At 44.0% G+C, this 20,407-nt stretch overlaps 1 protein-coding gene across 2 annotated transcripts in view; it reads right to left on the bottom strand.

Moving 5' to 3' along the window:
• Positions 1–20,407, bottom strand: part of RCOR3 (REST corepressor 3) — a 91,192-nt gene that overhangs the window by 19,908 nt on the left and 50,877 nt on the right. For both annotated transcript variants that reach the window (XM_068279689.1, XM_068279690.1), the window contains exons 9-10: positions 16,701–16,778; positions 10,318–10,375 (exon numbers count right to left, since the gene is read on the bottom strand). In XM_068279689.1, coding sequence (XP_068135790.1) covers positions 10,318–10,375; positions 16,701–16,778 — 136 coding nt within the window. The remainder of the gene's footprint in view (positions 1–10,317; positions 10,376–16,700; positions 16,779–20,407) is intronic.

Below are 20,407 nucleotides of genomic sequence, written 5' to 3'. Positions count from 1 at the left end.
GCTTCGGGCTAGAACATGTTACCCTAATCAAGTTTGAAGTCCTAAGAATTGTCATATTCTGAGGAATATGAATCTGTGGTTGGTATGTGTGTGCTGGGAAGCGTAAGCTGAGATATGGAAAATGTCATATTTGGTGGGCACAAGAAACCCACCCAGAAGGTTAACCGCACCCTGTCCAGCCCCTGGGCTGAACCTGAAATCCCACCCCAAAACTAGCTTCAATAAAACCAAGCTTCAAGCAGAGAGGAGGAGTCCTCCAAATTCCATCTTCACAAAGGCATGCTGTTGCTCTGAGGACCGAGCAGCGGCCATATTTGTTTGAACTTTGCTCCGGGAAACAAAGAAACTTCAAGTGTTTTCCCAGAAAGGACATATTTTCACCTGACCTTAAGTATACATATTTTCTTCCCTTTTTATTTTTATACTGTGCTACTATTGTCTCCATAATTGTTGATTTTAATGATTTTCTGTATATATTAATTTTTTATATTGCATTTATAATAAAAGACTTCTAAAAGTCATTTATTTGCTCAGCTACCCCTGCTATTCAGCCACACAGAAAGACAGACAGACAAATAACATTTATATTGCGCTTTTCTCTTGGCGGACTCAAAGCGCCAGAGCTGCAGCCACTAGCTTCTGAAGATCGCTACTGAGAATTGTTGTTATTAGTCAGAACAGGGTGTGTTTTAACCGTTCTATTTGCAGGTATTAGTACATTGGGGCTTCTCTTCCCATCAAAAAGAGGTGGTGGCAGCCTAGTATTTTGTGTTTAATAGATCGCACGCCTCCCTCTGGTCTGTCTGCTGCCAAAATTCCAGCGGTTTCAGCTCATCGATTGCGTCCACGAGATTGGATGGTCTGTGTGCTGAAACAGATTGGAAGGCATTGTGCGGTCCGGCCACTAGGGGGCGTGTGATATCCATATCCCTCTCGGGTAAGGATCCCTTTAAAGAGACTCTAAAAAAAAGGTTTTATTTCCTATTCCTCTTAAGAATTAATGTCATACCTGAAATGCCGCATCCCTGCGGCTGAACGCTCACTTAATCCCCCCGAAATCCCGGGGTAAAAATTCACAACTTTCAAAGTCGTGGGAGGAGCCGGGGGAGGCAGAGCTTAGCGCTGTAGCTCTGCCTCCATTCGCGTCAAACTGTGCTGATCGCCACCTCTCCCCGCCCCTCTCAGTGAAAGAAGACTGAGAGGGGCGGGAGGAGGCAGAGATCCGTGCAGATTGACCGAAGTAGAGGCAGAACTACAGCACAAAGCTCTGCCTCTACCGGAAGCGTTCACCAAATCTTCCCCCAGGGATTTTTTTTTTTTTTTGGGGGGGGGGGGGGGTTAAGTGAGGGTATAGCCACGGGGATGCAGCGTTTCAGTTGGGACATTAATTCTTAAGAGGAATAGGAAATAAAACCTTTTTTTTAAGGTTTCAGTCTCTCTTTAAGCCATTTTTTTCCTCTTATCTGCTGCGACCTGAGCAAGACGCCCACTAAAACCTGAAAAACATAACAAGTCCTGTAAATGAGAACGTCACTAAGAATCCGGTCACCTACGCACAGCATCCGAGGTCTGCGGTGCCTGATAAATACACCAGCAGCAGGAATGCCAATGACTCACAGCTCATGTGTCCTGTGCAGGGGCTGACGATCTATTCTACAGCCTGACAAAGGTGATAATTATACTATAGTATCTCTATTCATTGATTTGTAGACTTTAAAGGGTACTGGATGTGTCATGTGACACGGGGGTTGACGCACAAAGCTGTGGTAATATTGCAGTGCGCAGAGCAATATTACTGTTTCTACCGGCAGCAGGTTAATGTGAATTATGCTATTAGTGTGACCTGTACCATGAGCGTTGCTATGGTAACACGCGATAGTAACACTCGCGTTACTCAAGTATCTCGGGTTGCATTATATAGTGTAACTAATGGTGCAATGCTGCCGGTCGGAATGATAATATTGCAGTGCGCTGTCTGCGCACAGCAGTATTAAGCCAGCTTTGTGCCTCAACCATAAACGTGTACATATAGTACCAACTTCAGCAAGAAAAAAATGCAAATGTCAGAAACCTACCATTTCAGATAAAATAAGGACATTATGACCAAATGGTAATTGAAACCCCCCAAAAAGAGTTTACAAAGTGGTGTAGGCCTGTTATCTTTAAAAAAAAAAAAAAAAAAATCACATGGCATCACAGAGAAATAGTGATGGAAACCGGCAGACATATTTTCTTTTTTTTAACCATCAAATGTCTCTTAAATCTGACAGTGAACACTAAAAGCAACAGAACAGGTAAGCTAAATAGTTTCTTATTGGATGATTTATTTACATTTTTCAGTTAATATGTTGTTTCATGCCACTTTAAGCTAGCAGGAGAATGATGAAAAATTCAATAGGTCATCATTTCTCTGGGCTTGAGCTGAATGAACCAGATTTCACATCACACTGACATGGCTGCTGTTGAATCTTTTATGTACAGGCACAAAGTATGTCGCTTACAGGAACCGTGACTTGGGCCACAATTTGGGACAAAGTGCTTTACAAATTATACCCTTGCGATACGGTCAGCTGCCAAGCAAGGTGGTGGAGGGACGACAGTGTGCTGAACGATAGAACGGCTTCCAGTGGGAGGGATAAGAAAAAGAACAATGTGCTCACCCGAGACGATCCAGCAGTCTGGATATCTCGGTGACGCATTGGGGATAGCTTCTAGGCAGACGGCCTCAACCAGCCATCTCAGCCCAGAACCCTACAGTGTGTGTGTACAAGGCCTCACAATGAAAACAGGAACCAGGGACTCTGGGACAGTTTTGCTTACTATTAAGGCCCATTTCCACTAATTGCGAGTTCGCAATGCGAATTTTGCATTGAAAATGTAAAGAATGAATGTCAATGGAGTCATTTCCATTGAATGAGAATTTTCCCACGCGGTAAGATGCAGAAAAAATAAGGCTGGCAAGCTGCAGATTTCTGCTTCTGTTTCTCATGTAATGATTGTTAGATGCACACGAAAATTTGCATTAAAACATGAAAATTCCTATATGGGGAAAAAGTATGTAAATGTTAAATCCTAGTGGAGATAGATCCTTAAGGTGCGTACACACGTCCAACTTTTTCAAACAACTTGTCGTCCGACTTGTCGTTTAAAAGACTTGAAGTGCAAAGAACAAGTCATTCAGACGTCATGTACACACTGACCAACAAAACGTCTGATATGCTAATTTACATGTTGTTTAACCAACTTGATAATGAGCAATGCACTGGATAGAACAATGCACTAGATTAAATGACTGAGCAAACGACTTGTTTGAACATCTATTAGTTGGACAAACGACTAAAGGTGGCCATACATGGATAGATTTGCAGCAGATTCAACCATCAGATTTCCGTCAGATACCTGCCAGGTCGAATCTGACAGGAATCTGATGTGTGTCACATACCAGGAACAGATTTCCCATCCATCTAAATGCATTATTGGACCATTACATCTAATGTTACTCTATAGGTAGCCATACACTGGTCGATTTGCCATCAAATTCGACCAACTGACAGATCCCTATCTGATCAGAGAGGGATCGTATGGCTACCTTTACTGCAAACAGACTGTGAACCGATTTCAGCCTGAAACCGTTCACAATCTGTTGTGGTGGTGGTGCTGCCGCCGCTCCCCCCGCCCGCATACATTACCTGCTCCGCCGGCGCGACTCCAGTCCCCAGGTCACCGCTGCTCCGTCTCCGCTCTGGTCTCCGGCCCCGGCATGCTTTACTTCTTCCTGCCCGGCAGGAAGTTTAAACAGTAGAGCGCCCTCTACTGTTTAAACTTCCTGCCGGGCCGGAGGAACTGAAGCATGCCGGAGACCAGCGTGGTCACGGAGCAGCGGTGACCGGGGGCAGTCGTGCCGGCGGAGCAGGTAATGTATGCGGCTCTATTGCGTCGGTCGTCGGGCACTCGAACGCCGCTAGCGACGCGCTCCCTACCCGCGGGTGATCGACGCTAATTTTCCGCACGGAGCGATCGACGGGATCGGACGAAAAGAATCGAAATTCGGCGTGTAGCGCGAACGATTGGCAGCAGATTCGATCCCAGTGATCGAATCTGCTGTCGAAACGGCGGCGAATCGGGCCAGTGTATGGCCACCTTATGGGTCATCGATCTGCTGCCAGCAGCAGATCGACCTAGATATTCCATCCTGTCGATCGAAATCGTCCGCAAATCGATTGATAGATTTTATAGAATCGATTTCTGATCGATCACTGAAATCGACCAGTGTATGGGCCCCTTAAGAGTCTTTTGTACACACGTGTGGACCTGAAAGTCGTTTGAACAACAGTTGGTCCAACTGATCCGATAAGCGGATCGGGCAAAACGGCTGTTATCAGTCGCTGGACAGCGCGTACACACGCCCAACTTGTCGTTCATACAAGTCGGACGACAAGTTGTTCGAAAAACGGACGTGTGTACCTTTGGTTGTACAGATATTATTGATCTCATTTGTTTACTTTCACGCCAGGTCTGCTTCTAGCTCAGTGAGTCTGCAGTCAGGTACCTTGAAAACCAAAAGAAACAGACAGGCGAGTTTACTCGTCAGCATTAGGGATGATCAATGAGATGCAAATTATTCTGAAATTATGCATATTTTATGTGAATGTATGCAGTTGGGTTTAAATGGATTGGTCCATTTTTAAGCTGCATATATTTGCATAAATTTGCATCAACTCGGAAGAATTTGCATACATTTGATCATCCCTACTCAGCATCTACCGAAAGTAAAATCATTTTGTTCTCTCTATACCCGAGCTCTGAATTGATCGAAAATGTATACCTGGATTATCCTGGGTTAAGAAATGCTGATGAATCATTGGCCTGTGCTGCCACCTTGTGGCTTCTCCAATCACCTCCTCATGCCAATCTTTTGTACTACAGGTAGTCCCCGATTAACGAACGAGATAGGGACTGTAGGTTCGTTCTTAACCTGAACATTGTGTCATCTCTGTCCCCTGTACCTCCTCTGTGCCCCCCTGTGCCTCCAGTGTCCCCCTCTGCTCTTTGTACCTGTTTATAAAAGTTTAAAGAGGAACTGTAACGTGAAAACGTCCCCTGGGGGGTACTCACCTCGGGTGGGGGAAGCCTCAGGATCCCAATGAGGCTTCCCACGCCGTCCTCCGTCCCTCAGGGGTCTCGCTGCAGCCCTCCGTACAGCGACGACGTCATTATTTACCTTCCCAGCTCCAGCGCAGGCGCTCTGACGGCTGTCGGCTCCAAAGTAGGCGGAAATACCCGATCGCCATCGGGTCCGCTCTACTGCGCAGGCGCAAGTCTCCGGTGCCTGCGCAGTAGAGCGGACCCGACTGAGATCGGGTATTTCCGTCTACTTCGGAGCCGACAGCAGCCACAGCGCCCCCGCTGGAGCCTGCAAAGGTAAATATTGAAGTCACAGTCGGGTCTGTCGCCGGCTGTTCGGAGGGCTGCAGCGAGACCCCTGTGGGACAGAGGACGGCGTGGGAAGCCTCATTAGGATCCCGAGGCTTCCCCCACCCGAGGTGAGTACCCCCCAGGGGCGTTTTTTAATGTTACAGAGTCTCTTTAAAAGCCATTTTTATTTTTTTTTTTAAATTGATTTTCTCAAAAACTACAAGTCCGATTTGAAAAAAATGTTTTGCTTGATTATCACTGCAAGCTAGGTGTATTATGTGTGCACTTTTCATTGGCTTATAAGCAGCCTGCAGGCTTTATAAAGCAGCAGAGAACTGTTTGGGAGTGAGGTTCTCCAATTGTGTGTTTGGTAAGTTTTAGAGCAGTAGGAGACAGGCCTTGGATGTGGCAGCTCCAGGGTTTTGGCTGCGCTCACATATGGTGTTAGATGCTGGTTCTGGGGCCCCGGGCAGTGAGAGTTCCCGGGGCCCCAGGCTGGCTCATGCACCATTGTTTTTAATTATTGTAGTATCCCATGCAGTTTAGTTAGGAGGGGGGCAGAGGAGAGGGAATATTCTGCACGCTGGTGCCCCCTGCTGGTCATATAGCCATTGTCTATATGCAACTGAAGCCCTCTCCTACTAATTGGCTGACTTGCTCAGCTTTTGCTTGATTATCACTGCAAGCTAGGTGTATTATGTGTGCACTTTTCATTGACTTATAAGCAGCCTGCAGGCTTTATAAAGCAGCAGAGAACTGTTTGGGAGTGAGGTTCTCCAATTGTGTGTTTGAAAAAAATGTTTGACTTGTTCCCAAGGAAACAGAGAATCCGTGACGTTCGTATCGGCAGGTCGTTCGTAAGTCGGGGACTACCTGTACAGTATAATGAGCCGTGTAGATTTAAATACTAGTGTATTTATCATTTAACCCTTAAGGGGCCCATACACTGGTCAATTTCAGCCATCGAATCAGAAATAGATTCTTTCAAATCTATCGATCGATTTGTGGCCGATTTCGATGGATTTGATCTATCTGGAAGATCTAGATCGATCTGCTGCTAGCAGCAGATCCATAGCCCAGAGAGTTGCATTGGATCGAATGGTCCAATAATGCCTTTAGATAAGTTTTCCAATAGATTTCATTCTGAAATCTATTGGAAATCTGTTCCTAGTGTGTCGCACATCAGATAGATTCCTGTCAGATACAACTTGACAGGGCATCTGACAGAAATCTATCTGATGGCGAAATCTGCTGCAAATCTATAAGTGTGTGGCCACCGTTAGTCTGCCACAGATGTCTATAATGCTGGGAATACACCATGAGGTTTTTTTGCCAGATAGATGGCTCGATAGATAATTTCCGATTAGGATCGTAATGGAAAAATCATACTCACAAAAAATAACCCAAAATTTCACGCGGTTTCAATCATAGATACATTTTTTGGAATTACTATTGTTTTCGTGACATTTTAGTAATTAAGAAAATTGTCGTAATTACGAGTATTTTTTAGGACGAATTTTCATGTAAAACACAAAATTACAATTTCGGGTTTCCCTATAATTTTGTAATTTCATGTAATTTTTTTGTTTTACAAGAAATGACGAGTAACACAAAATTACGATTTAATGTGAAATTACTACACAAGATTACACATTTTCTGATAATTATGAATTACAATTTCGTGTCGACATTACGAAAACGCAAAATTTCATCTCATCGCTGGTGGAAAGTGGTCCACCAGGTTATTTCCCTTCTTGGATAGATACAGTAGAAAGTAAACAGTTTATAAAGAAATCCCATCAAAAGTAAGCAAGTTCTGTAAACAGTAACCAGCTTCAACACTCCTGCAAAATAGACTTGTCTTTATGTATTCAGCTGTTTAGGTCTCAAGACTTTACTTACACCTTAAGGCTTCTTGCACACAGGTACGTTACAGGCGCACGTTAGTGCAGCCTGTAACGCTCCCCCAACGCACAGCAATGTAACACAAGTGGGCTGTTCACACTGCCCACGTTGCGTTACATTGTAACGCAGCAAAGTGCTGCATGCTGTGCGTTCTAAGCGGCTAAGCCGCGTTAGACTGTTTGCACATGCTCAGTCATGTTGGGGAGGAGGGGAGAGCGGCCGGGCACATGGCTAATTAATATTCACTGCACTCAGTGACGTGCAGTGTTTACTTCCTGGAGCGGCCGCTCTGTGCGGCGATTGGCCGGGCGGGACCACGTGATGCTGCATGCGTCCAAGAGTACGCATCACGGATGCCAGAGTGAGCTGCACAACGCGGCTCACTCCGACGTCCACACCAGAGAGCCCCAGGCGTTGCGTTAGGGGCACGTTATGTGCCCTATAACGTCCCCTAAACGCAACGTCCTGGTGTGTAACTAGCCTAAAGGGGAACTGAAGTAAGAGGTATACGGAGGCTGCCATAATTATTTCCTTTTAATCAATACCAGTTGCCTGGCAGCCCTGCTGGTCCATTTCTCTGTAGTAGTATCTGAATATTACCAGAAACAAGCATGCAGCTAGTCTTGTAAGATCTGACTTTAATCAGAAACACCTGATCTGCTGCATGCTTGTTCAGCGTCTATGACTAATAGTATTAGAGGCAGAGGATCAGCAGGACAGCCAGGCAACTGGTATTGCTTAAAAGGAAATAAACATGGCAGCCTCCATATACCTCTCTCTTCAGTTCCCCTTAAAAGGGACAACTATCGATTAACATGTTTTTAACCTCCCTGGTGGTATGATTATTTGTGTATTTAAAAGGATCTGATAGCGGTGCAATTTTAATTGCACACTTTACGCCCTAAAACCAGGGGGGGGGGGGGGGGGGGGGGAGAAACATACCGCAGAGAGATCTGTGGTAACCCTGCACTTACCTTACTGGGATCCAGCGCTGCAATTCTCCCTCCGTCCTCCGGATGGCGCTGTAACCCTGTAGTGAGATCACCATCTGTCATTAGGACAACAGACGGCGATCTCACCAGGGGGATCCAGAGCCTCCACGGACCGGAAGGAGAATAGCTGCCAGCGCCTGGATCCCGGGGAGGCGAGTTAAAATTCCCACTGTGCTTAAAGGACCTCTATGGCAAGAAATTGTAACATTTAACATGCATGTACCACATACAAATAAGTACATTTCTTCCAGAGTAAAATGAGCCATAAATTACTTCTCTCTTATGTTGCTGTTGCTTACAGTAGGTAGTAAAAATCTGACAGAACCGGTTTTCCATCTCTTTAATGGGGGATTCTCAGCATGGCCTTTATGCTTTATAAAGACATTCCTTGAAAAGTATTTATACAATGATGCTGGCCAGCCCCCCTTCCCGCTGCACACATTTTTAGAAGTTGGACGGATGCAACTACCATTCACTAAGTGCTTTTGAAAATAAAGAAAACACTAAGAATCCCCCCATGAGGAGATGGACAGGCCCAAAAACTGTCAGTTCTGTAAGATTTATACTACTTTCTGTAAGTGACAGCAACATAGGAGAAAAGTAATTTATGGCTCCTTTTACTCTGGAAGAAAAGTACTTATTTGTATGTATTTACATGTATTTTAAATTTTACAATTTTCACGATAGTGGTGCTTTAGGGCTCTGCACATGCCTCCCTGTGGCTACCCAGAGTCAGGCTCGGGATTACCGCTCCTGGCTTCTTTTTTCCACCCCGAGCCTGACTCGGGGTTACTGCTAGGGAGGTTAAACTGGGCTGGAAATAGCTTGTGTAGGTGTTCCTAATGCTGGGAATACACCATCAGTTATAGTCAGCAGATAGCTGGCTCGATAGATAATTTCCAACAAGTCCGATCTGATTTTGATCGTTTTTCTCATAGAAGTGAATGGAAATCGATCCGCAAAATGATCAGAGAAACTATCAGAAAGTACAGTAATAAAGTAATCTGCCTAAAAACCTCATTATGTATTCCCAGCATTAATACTGCTGTATCTGTCCCCCTGCTTATCTCTTCCTTTAATGTTATCAAATTCTTTTCATGGAGTGTTTCAGTGAATCCTGAAGGGAGGGGGGAATCCCTCTCCCTACATCTGCTAACCCTGTATGTACTTAATGCTAGGCAAACACGTTGCGTTTTTGCGGTCGATAGAGGAGCGACGACTGATAATTTCCGGCATGTCCGATATTACTTTCGATCGTTTTACCGCTCAATTTCTCATAGAAGTGAATGGAAATTGATAAGAAAAGATAAGAGAATCGAGCGGAAAAATGATTTGAAAAAAATTAGACATTCTAAAGCCGTTCCATTGATGTGAAGGGACGACCACCCCCAGTGCTTTAAAATTCATATATCGTTGGGTGTCAGTCGTGGTTTCGTAATCCACAACGCACACATAAAGCACATCAAACATGTAAGATGAACAGCACATTCACTGAGAAAATAGATTCAAGAAAAATACTTGAAGCAAACCTGAAGCAAAGATAAATGTATGATGTAATGAATTGTACTGTATGTGTAGTACTATTAAAGAAAAGTCTCATATTTTAATTTTCAGTTATATAGCTTTATTTAAAACATTGCATCAGACTGTCACAAATGCAGTTTAGAATCCATATTCTGTATTTTAAGCTATAAAACAAAGCAGAAGTAATGACCCTTTGAACTTTCCTGCAGTAAAACCTTTTCTAAAGCTGTCTCTCAGTGATTCCACCAAGCTGGTCAAATAGTTAAGAGAGACTCTTTTGCATAGATAACTCTTTTTTTTTATCTCTTTATGTATCGGAAAGCAACAGGAGACTCTTTTCTTTGCAACTAATGTTCTATTTATTATCCATACTACACATTTATTTTCGCTTCAGATTTGCTTTAAATGCCCTTGGTTTTGATTGGTATGTTTTTAAATGGAAGTTTGCATGTTTTTAAATGGAAGTTTGCAATTCATTTACCTTGTACAGCCAGAAGCTGCTCCTCTGTAGTCCAGCGGGCGTTTATTTTCTGATTTGACTGTAAAAGAAAAGTATACATTAACCCATTTACGTTCCGTCGTTTTCACTTGAGCAATGTTCACCTCCCATTGATTAGCCTATAACTTTATCACTACTTATCACAATGAACTGATCTATATCTTGTTTTTTCCGCCACCAATTAGGCTTTCTTTGGGGGGTACATTTTGCTAAGAGCCACTTTACTGTAAATGCATTTTAACAGGAAGAATAAGAAAAAAACGGAAAAAATTCATTATTTCTCAGTTTTCAGCCATTATAGTTTTAAAATAATACATGCCTCCATAATTAAAACTCATGTATTGTATTTGCCCATATGTCCCGGTTATTACACCGGTAAAATTATGTCCCTATCACAATGTATGGCGACAATATTTTATTTGGAAATAAAAAGGTGCATTTTTTCCAGTTTCCATCTGTCACTATTTACAAGTTTAAAATAAAAAAAATATAGAAATATTTCATCTTTACATTGATATTTAAAAAGTTTAGACCCTTAGCTAAATATTTACATGGTTTTATTTTATTATTGTAATGTTTTTTTTTTTTTATATTAAACATTTTATTTGGGTATTTTTGGGAGGGTGGGATGTAAACAATAGTTTTATAATGTAAATGTGTGTTTAGTTTTAGTTGTAGTTTTACTTTTTGGCCACAAGATGGCGGCCATGAGTTTGTTTACATGACGTCACTCTAAGCGTAACATACGCTTAGAGAGACGCATGGGGGAGGCAACAGCCAGAAAAAGCGCAGCTTCCGAGAGAAGCTGTCGCTTTTTCAGCGGGGGAGTGGAATCAGTGATGGGGCACCATAGCCCGATTCACTGATTGCCTGGCTAACGAACCGCGGGCCGGGAGCGCACGTGCACGATCGGCCGCGGGAGCACGCATGGTTCCTGGACGTAGAAACTACATCCAGGAACTAAAATAGGTTAATGTTGGAGAGCGTAGCAAAAAGACAACTTTCAGTTCACCTTTATAGCTCTGTCCTTTACATTATTTTCACTGGAGTTTCTCTTTCATTTTGCAATAAAAAAAATATCTGAGAGTGTGGACAGGTTTTGGACCAGTCCATCTCCTCATGGGGGGATTCTCAGGGTTTTCTTTGTTTTCAGACGCATTTCCTGAACAGCAGTTTAACTGCCAAAATAGTAAGCTACCAGCCAGCCTCCCTACTCACTTGCACACTATTTTGTCAGTTAGAGTTTTCAACAGCATGTTCTGAACAGCAGTTGCGAACAAAGAAAACCCTGAGAATCCCCCATGAGGAGATGGACTAGTCCAAAACCTGTTGGTTCTGCCAGAATTTCACTGCCTACTTTTTCACAATAGTGGTCCTTTAATCTTTACAATAATTATTTATAAGTGATATAGTCAGTGTTTGCCCGTTGTAAAATCTTTCCTCTCCCTGATTTACATTCTGACATTTATCACATGGTGACATTCTTACTGCTGGAAGGAGATGATGCATTTTTGGCAGTTGGAAACAGCTGTTATTTCCCACAATGCAGCGAGGCTCCCACAGTGTGATGTCAGGACCATGTACATGACATCACACTGTGGGAGGGGTTTCACCGCAATATCAGCCGTACAGAGCCCCCTGATCACCTATTTGAGAAAAGGTAAAGATTTCTCGTGGGAAAGGGGGCATCAGCTACTGATTGGGATGAAGTTCAATCCTGAGGTAAAGTTTCTCTTCAAGTCATATAAGGCTGACTGGTACTAAACAGTATAAAAGGAGGAACTGTAGTGAAAATAAAGTAATGAATATTTTTTTTTTTAGAATACTAATTTATAGATTATTTACTCAGTGTTTGCCCATTGTAAAATCTGTCCTCTCCCTAATTTACATTCTGAAATTCATCACTGGTGGTGACACCTTTAGTCCTGCCAGGTGATCTGTACGGAATGTTCATTATTGAGCGTTCTATGCCCAGAGGGAGATAGTGCTTGCTTGGCAGGTGGAAACAGATGTTATTTTCCACAATGCAACAAGGTTCAGAGACAGGAAACGGTTATGGCCATGGCTTTGACATCACACTGGGGGATGGGTTTCACCACAATATCCGCCATACAAATGTCCCTGATGATCTATTTGAGAAAAGGTAAAGCTTTCTCCTGGTAAAGGGGGTATCAGCTACTGATTGGGAGGAAGTTTGATCTTCGTTAAAGTCCCTCTTTAGAGCACACCTGAAGTGAGAGGGATAGAGGCCGACATATTTCTTTTTAAACAATGCAAATTGACTGGCTGTCCTGCTGATCCTCTGCCAAGTTTAGCCATATAAATGCACATGTAAAACTCTGGCCTGCAGAGATATCAAATTTGGCCCACAAGTGGTTTCCCCACTTTGCAATATGTTTAACCCACTCTGGACCACCATGGAAGCTATAATGGGGTGAAGCTCTAGATTACCAAGGAAGTCATATGGGGGAGGAAGAGGCAAAGCACTAGACACTAAGGTATGGTTAAGGGGTGTGAAGGGGACCACTAGACACCAGGAAACTGTATCAGTGAGGGAGTGGGCCACTAGACACCAAGTAACTATATAGGGGTGGGAGGGGGTCACTAGACACCAGGGAACTGTATTGGGCAGGGAAGAGGGCCACTAGACGCCAGGGAATTGTATAGGGGCAGGAGGGGGCCACTAGACACCAGGGAATTGTACTGGGCAGGGAGGGCTGCAACTAGACACCAGGGAATTGTATAGGGGAGGGGGGGGGGGGCATTAGACACCAGGGAACTTTATAAGGGAGGGAGGTGGCCAGTAGAGAATTAGGTGGACCGCCACATAGTCCCAATATTTAGTTTTAGCCAACTTTGTATTTGAATTTGACTCCCCTGTCATAGACCCTAAATAAGCATGCAGATCAGGTGCTCTGACTGAAGTATGACTGGACTAGCTGCATGCTTGTTTCAGGTGTGTGACTTAAGATACTACTGTAGCCAAAAATCATAAGGACAGCCAGGCAACTGGTATTGCTTAAAGTGAACCAGAGATGAAGCACCCTCATGTGGGAACATTAGAGAAAACACCTACTCTGCTCTCTGTTTCATTCTTCACTGTTCAGCTTGCTTCTTATCAGGCCTGATAAAATCTCCGACTGAGCATTCAGTCTGGCTTTGCTCAGGAATCTTTATAACTGAGTCTGTCTTCTCTGGTGTCTTTTCAAGTCCAATTCTGCCCACAAGGGGGCAATTCTGCCCCCTTGTGGCTCTGCTATAATGACTCCACTATAAAGATTCCTGAGCAAAGCCAGATTGAAACCTCAGTCAGGGACTTTATCAGGGCCGATAACAAGCAAGCTGAACAGTGAAGAATGTAATAGAGAGCAGGGTAGGTGTTTTCTCTAATGTTCCCACTGATATATATGGTAAAATACATAAGGGTGCTTCATCTCTGGTTCCCTTTAAAAGGAAATAAATATGGCAGCATCAATATCCCTCTCATTTCAGGTATACCTTGTTACACACACTATAGGGTTTCTCGTACAAGGTGGTGAATTGGGGACACTTCTGTCAAGAATCTAACACGTGTATGGTGGCTCCAATCTGGACTGCTTGACCAAGCCAATTGCTCTTTTACTCACGCTGCCCTATCCGTTGTGTGTTGCACGGGTTTTCCCCTCCATAGCAACCAAACTTGTTGCTAGCCTCTGGTCTAGCAACACGTTTGCACAGAACTTGGCCCCAAAGTGTCACACGATGGATCGAGTCCAGATACCTATGGGTTGACAGTAATTGTGCGTTTGTAGGTACCTCCAGGCTCGTACTGACCCACCGAACTGCCGATGAAAAGATCGGTGGGCCCCGCAGCGGGAACAGCGCAGGAAGCTGGGAAATTGGGCACACAGAGCGGCGGGGAGGGGGGGGGGGGGAACCTTCTCCCCCCTCCCTCACCTAGGGGCCCCCCTTACACGCTCCCCCTCCCTCCAAAATTGCAGCCAGCGGCAGCAAGCGAGGAATAGCTTTATCGGCATGATGAGATCCATCGCTCTGCGTGCCGCTGGCTGGTCTGGTCTCCTACAATGCACGGTGTCCAATCACGCTCTCGCAGTACTTCCTGTGAGAGCGGGATTGGACACAGTGCATTGCAGGAGACCAGACCAGCCAGCGGCACGCAGAGCGATGGATCTTCTCATCTCATCATGCCGGTAAGCTATTCCCCGCTCGCTGCCTTCAATTTTGGAGGGAGGGAGAGTGCGGAAGGGGGAGCGCGGAAGGTGGGCCACTAGGTGAGGGAGGGGGGGGGGGAAGCTTCCCCCCTCCCCGCCGCTCTGTGCCCACTGCCCCCCCCTTCCAAGCTGGGGGGGGGGGGGGCTTAGACCTGGCTGCTACCTACCTAACTGGGGACACCTGTGACCTACCTACCTAAATGGGGGGGGGGCCCTCTGTGCCCACTGCACCCCCTTTCAGCATGGGGGCCCCCACTAACTGGGGACCTGCCTTTGTGGGGATATCTGCCGCCAATCTAATTGTATTTTGTGGGGATATCTGCTGCCAAACAGATTGTATTTTGTGGTGATATCTGCTACCAATCTAATTGCATTTTGTGGGGATATCTGCCACCAATCTGATTATATTTTGCTTGGAAAAATGCCGCCAATTTGATTGCATTTTGTGGGAATATCTGCCGCCAATCTATTTGCATTTTGTGGGGATATCTGCCGCCAATCTAATTGCATTTTGTGGGGATATCTGCTGCCAATTTGATTGCATTTTGTGGGGATATCTGCTGCCAATTTGATTGCATTTTGTGGGGATATCTGCTGCCAATTTGATTGCATTTTGTGGGGATATCTGCCGCCAATCTATTTGCATTTTGTGGGGATATCTGCCGCCAATTTGCTTGCATTTTGTGGGGAATCTGCCACCAATCTGATTGCATTTTGTTGGAAAATCTGCCGCCATTTGACTACTTGATAAGTTATCATGAGGCATGTAACTACTTGATTATTTTATCTAAAATGTATCTGGTCAGACCTAATCTCTGTGAATAACACCGCTACTTATTTTGTGGTTTTATTTTTTTAAAGTGTATTGGAGACTGTCCTCAGAGTACAATCTATTTCCTACCATCAAATCATGCAAAATTTCGGGAGTACATGTGTATGTGAGCCCAAAATTGGGGGGGGGGGGGGGGGGGCAGGCTGAAACTTCCTCGGTGGGCCCTTAGTGTCCCAGTCTGACCCTGGGTACCTTTAAGTGTGACTTACTAAAAAGTCAGTTTGTTTTTTGAATTGACTAACCAAACTAAGAACAGCAGTATTTGCAAAAAAAAAAAAACTTTCAAAAAACTAATCAGAAAAATAATTAAACCCATAATCGATTCCTTGCCAAGCCTTCCTTGCCGCAATAGCAGCATATGGGGTGCTATTGTGGCTGGGAACGCGAAGAATCACTCGCGTTCCCAGCCTGTCGGCCGGTGACGGCAAAACCGGAAGTTGCCGCCGGCGGGTCTGGGAGCATCGGAGCGGGGCTGCGAGGGCACCGATCAGCTGCAGGGGGCTGAGGGAAGCCCCAGGTGAGTTAAACTATTTTTTTTCCCCTGACTTAAGGTTCACTTTAAGGGGGGTTAGGCGGCCGGTCCCAAAAGGGTTAAAGTATCTGATCTCACTAATATTATAAATGCAAAAGTTTGGATATTTGTTACTCAATCACACAGCAATGGCTGAACGGATTTGAATGAGATTTGGCACACACATAGTACATGACCTGGAAAAACATAGGATACTTTTTATCCCCATAACCAAAACGTGGGCGGAGACAAATACAAATTTCACTGAGAAAAAGTAAACTGCAGACATTCTTACACTGTTAATAGCAGGGTTCTCAGACTTTGCACAGTTGGTCACTTGGTGACTGGGATTAATATTTAGAAAAGTGGGTGGAGCCTACAAACGCCAATTAAAATTCACCTATTGATTTTCAAGGGGAATATTTCATTGCTGCCATTCTTGCACTGTTAATGGCACAAGCCTCAAACCTGGTGCAGTTGGCCATTGAGTGACTGGGGTTCAATTTCAGAAAAGGGGGTGGGGCCTCAACCAGATTTGTTTCATTGATGATTGATGCCAAAGACCGCAAAGCTCACAAACTAGGTCATTGAGTACTTGAGTAATTGTGTGTTAGGGTTAGAAAAAGTGGGCGGAGCCAACACGCCAAATGCATACCCGGGCAACGCCGGGGCATCAGCTAGTATTTACATATTTCTAGGCATTTTCAATATTGTGTACAAATTAAATGCATCAATATATGTAATGTACTCATTACGCGTTTTAGAGTTCTCAGTCACGCGTTTAAAGTGAATATTGCGTAGGCTGCATTACCTCTGCTGGTTTGAACTCCTCTATTCCACCTTCCAGCTTCTGTTTAAGGGCACTGTTTATTTGCTTTGCGTTCTGAACCTTGAAAGGAAAACAAAAAGAAGTACACAAAACCATCTGTTAATTTAACCACTGCACTTCCAGAGGTTGTTTTCATTTAACCACTTCAGCCCACAGGGTTGAGATTTTTTTTACATCTGAGCAACTTTCACCTCTCATTCATTTGCCAATAACTTTATCACTACTCATCACAATGAATTGATCTATATCTTGTTTTTTCCGCCACCAATTAGGCTTTCTGTGGGTGATACATTTTGCTGAGAATTAATTTATTCTAAATTTATTTTAACAGGAATATAAAGAAAGAAATGGAAAAAAATCATTATTGCTCAGCTTTTGGCCATTATAGTTTGAAATTAATACATGCTACCATAATTAAAACCTATGTACTTTATTTACCAATTTCTCCCGCTTATTACACAATTTAAATTATGTCCCTATCACAATGTATGGCGCCGATATTTAATTTGGAAATAAAGGTGCATTTTTTCAATTTGCGTCCATCACTATTTAGAAGCCCATAATTTAATAAATCATATTGATATACTCCTTTGACATGAATATTTAAAAAGTTCAGACCCTTAGGTAACTATTTGGTTTGTTTTTTTTTATTATTGTAATTTTATTTTTTGTTAAAACTTGTATGTGGGTATTTTTTGGTCTGGGAGGTAAACAGGGGATTTTAAATGTGTAAAAATGTATTTGTTTAATATAATGTGGTTTGGGGGGTAGTTTTACTATTTGGCCACAAGATGGCCACAGTCAAAAAGTCCTGGGAGCGATTGATCTCGCTCCCAGGAAGAAGAAAGAAGACCAGGGCTCAGAAAAGCTGCAGCGTCTGAACAGACGCGTTCGGCTTTTCTCTGGGGGGGGGGTCCGATCAATGAAAAGGATCTATAATCCCTTTCATTGATCGCTGGGCTAAGGCGGGATCGCTGGGCTCGGCGGGAGCGCGGACGGGGGGAGGGGGGCGTGGGAGTGCGCGCAGCCTAACTGGACGAAAATTTTCGTCCAGTTAGGCTGAAGTGGTTAAAGGATACCAAAGGTGGCATGTGACATGATGAGATAGACATAGGTCTGTACAGTGCCTAGCACACAAATAACTATGCTGTGTTCCTTTTTTTTCTTTCTCTGCCTGAAAGAGTTAAATACAGTGGCTTGCAAAAGTATTCGGCCCCCTTGAAGTTATCCACATTTTGTCATATTACTGACACAAACATGAATCCATTTTATTGGAATTCCACATGAAAGACCAACACAAAGTGGTGTACACAAAGTGGAACGAAAATCATACAGGATTCCAAATATTTTTTAGAAATAAATAACTGCAAAGTGGGGTGTGCGTAATTATTCAGCCCCCTGAGTCAATACTTTGTAGAACCACCTTTTCCTGGAATTACAGCTGCCAGTCTTTTAGGGTATGTCTCTACCAGCTTTGCACATCTAGAGACTGAAATCCTTGCCCATTATTCTTTGCAAAACAGCTCCAGCTCAGTCAGATTAGATGGACAGCGTTTGTGAACATCAGTTTTAAGATCTTGCCACAGATTCTCGATTGGATTTAGATCTGGACTTTGAATGGGCTATTCTAACACATGGATATGTTTTGTCTTAAACCATTCTATTGTTGTCCTGGCTTTATGTTTAGGGTCGTTGTCCTGCTGGAAGGCGAACTCCTCCCAGTCTCAAGTCTTTTGCAGACTCCAAGAGGTTTTCTTCCAAGATTGCCCTGTATTTGGCTCCATCCATCTTCCAATCAACTCTGACCAGCTTCCCTGTCCCTGCTAAAGAGATGCACCCCCTGAGCATGATGCTGCCACCACCATATTTGACAGTGGGGATGGTGTGTTCAGTGTGATGTGCAGTGTTAGTTTTCTGCCACACATAACATTTTCCATTTTGGCCAAAAAGTTCCATTTTGGTTTCCTCTGACCAGAGCACCTTCTTCCTCATGTTTGCTGTGTCCCCCACATGGCTTGTGTCAAACTGCAAACGGGACTTCTTATGCTTTTCTGTTAACAATGGCTTTCTTCTTGCCACTCTTCCATAAAGGCCAACTTTGTGTGAATTGCACGACTAATAGTTGTCCTATGGACATATTCCCCCACCTGAGCTGTAGATCTCTGCAGCTCGTCCAGAGTCACCATGGGCCTCTTGACTGCATTTCTGATCAGCGTTCTCCTTGTTCGGCCTGTGAGTTTAGGTGGATGGCCTTGTCTTGGTAGGTTTACAGTTGTGCCATACTCCTTCCATTTCTGAATGATCGCTTGAACAGTGCTCCGTGGGATGTTCAAGGCTTTAGAAATCTTTTTTGTAGCCTAAGCCTGCTTTAAATTTCTCAACAACTTGATCCCTGACCTGTCTGGTGTGTCCTTTGGACTTCATGGTGTTGTTGCTCCCAATATTCTCTTAGACAACCTCTGAGGTCGTCACAGAGCAGCTGTATTTGTACTGACATTAGATTACACACAGGTGCACTCTATTTAGTCATTAGCACTCATCAGGCAATGTCTATGGGCAACTGACTGCGCTCAGAACAAAGGGGGCTGAATAATTACACACACCCCACGTTGCAGTTATTTATTTGTAAAACATGTTTGGAATCATGTACGATTTTCATTCCACTTCTGACGTGTACACCACTTTGTATTGGTCTTTCATGTGGAATTTCAATAAAATTGATTCAGGTTTGTGACAGTAATATGACAAAATGTGGAAAACTTCAAGGGGGCCGAAGACTTTTGCAAACCACTGTATCAGGTATGTAAGTGGCAGACTCAGTCCCGACTCAGACAGGAAGTGACTACAGTGTGACCCACACTGATAAGAAATTCCAACTATAAAACACTTTCATAGCAGAAAATGAATTCTGAGAGCAGGAAAGAGATAAAAGGGGTCAGTAGTTCATATATTTTAGCTCTGGCATACTGCAATGAATGTGTCATTGAGCAAAACAAAAGTTACAACTTAAAAACTAGATCTTTAACATAACAAAACTGTGGAGTATCTTAAAAAGTCACTTTTAGTAAAAAGAAGATAGATGCAATCGTTTATTTCATTTGTTTATTTTCGCCTCGGTTGTCCTTTAAAGGCAGTATTGTATTATTAATTCAGTAATAACATTATCACCATTTATGACACCTTAGTGATATCCATATAGTATACAGGTAGTCACCGGTTAACGAACGAGATAGGGACTGTAGGTTCGTTCTTAACCTGAATCCGTTCTTAAGTCGGGATGCTGTGCCTTCTCTGTCCCCTGTGCTTCCAGTGTCCCCCTCTGTGTCATCTCTGCCCCCCTCTGTGTCTCCTTGTGCCTCTCGTGCCCCCCTAATGCAGAGTATGCGCAGCAGAAGCCACTACAAGTCTCATCTCATCCGTGGCGGCTCCGGGCCAATTAGCGACGTCCTCTCTCCCTTCACCATTCCTTCCAGCGGCTTCACTAGTAGCGGCGCGTAATGACGCAATCAGAAGGAGCCGCGAGGGCTCTTATTGACTGCGTCATTACGCGACGCTAGGGAAGCCACCATGGAATAGGTGAGACTTGTAGTGGCTTCTGCTGCGCATACTCTTCTTTAGAAAAGGGGGCACAAGAGGTAGTTCCCGGCTGCATGATGTCATCACGGCAGATCGGCGGGTCGTTCGTAAGT

Source organism: Hyperolius riggenbachi, chromosome 4 (assembly GCF_040937935.1).
Source record: "Hyperolius riggenbachi isolate aHypRig1 chromosome 4, aHypRig1.pri, whole genome shotgun sequence".
Taxonomy (NCBI): domain Eukaryota; kingdom Metazoa; phylum Chordata; class Amphibia; order Anura; family Hyperoliidae; genus Hyperolius; species Hyperolius riggenbachi.
The sequence above is the reverse complement of the archived record's forward strand: the minus strand, read 5'-3'. Positions and strand labels throughout refer to the sequence as shown.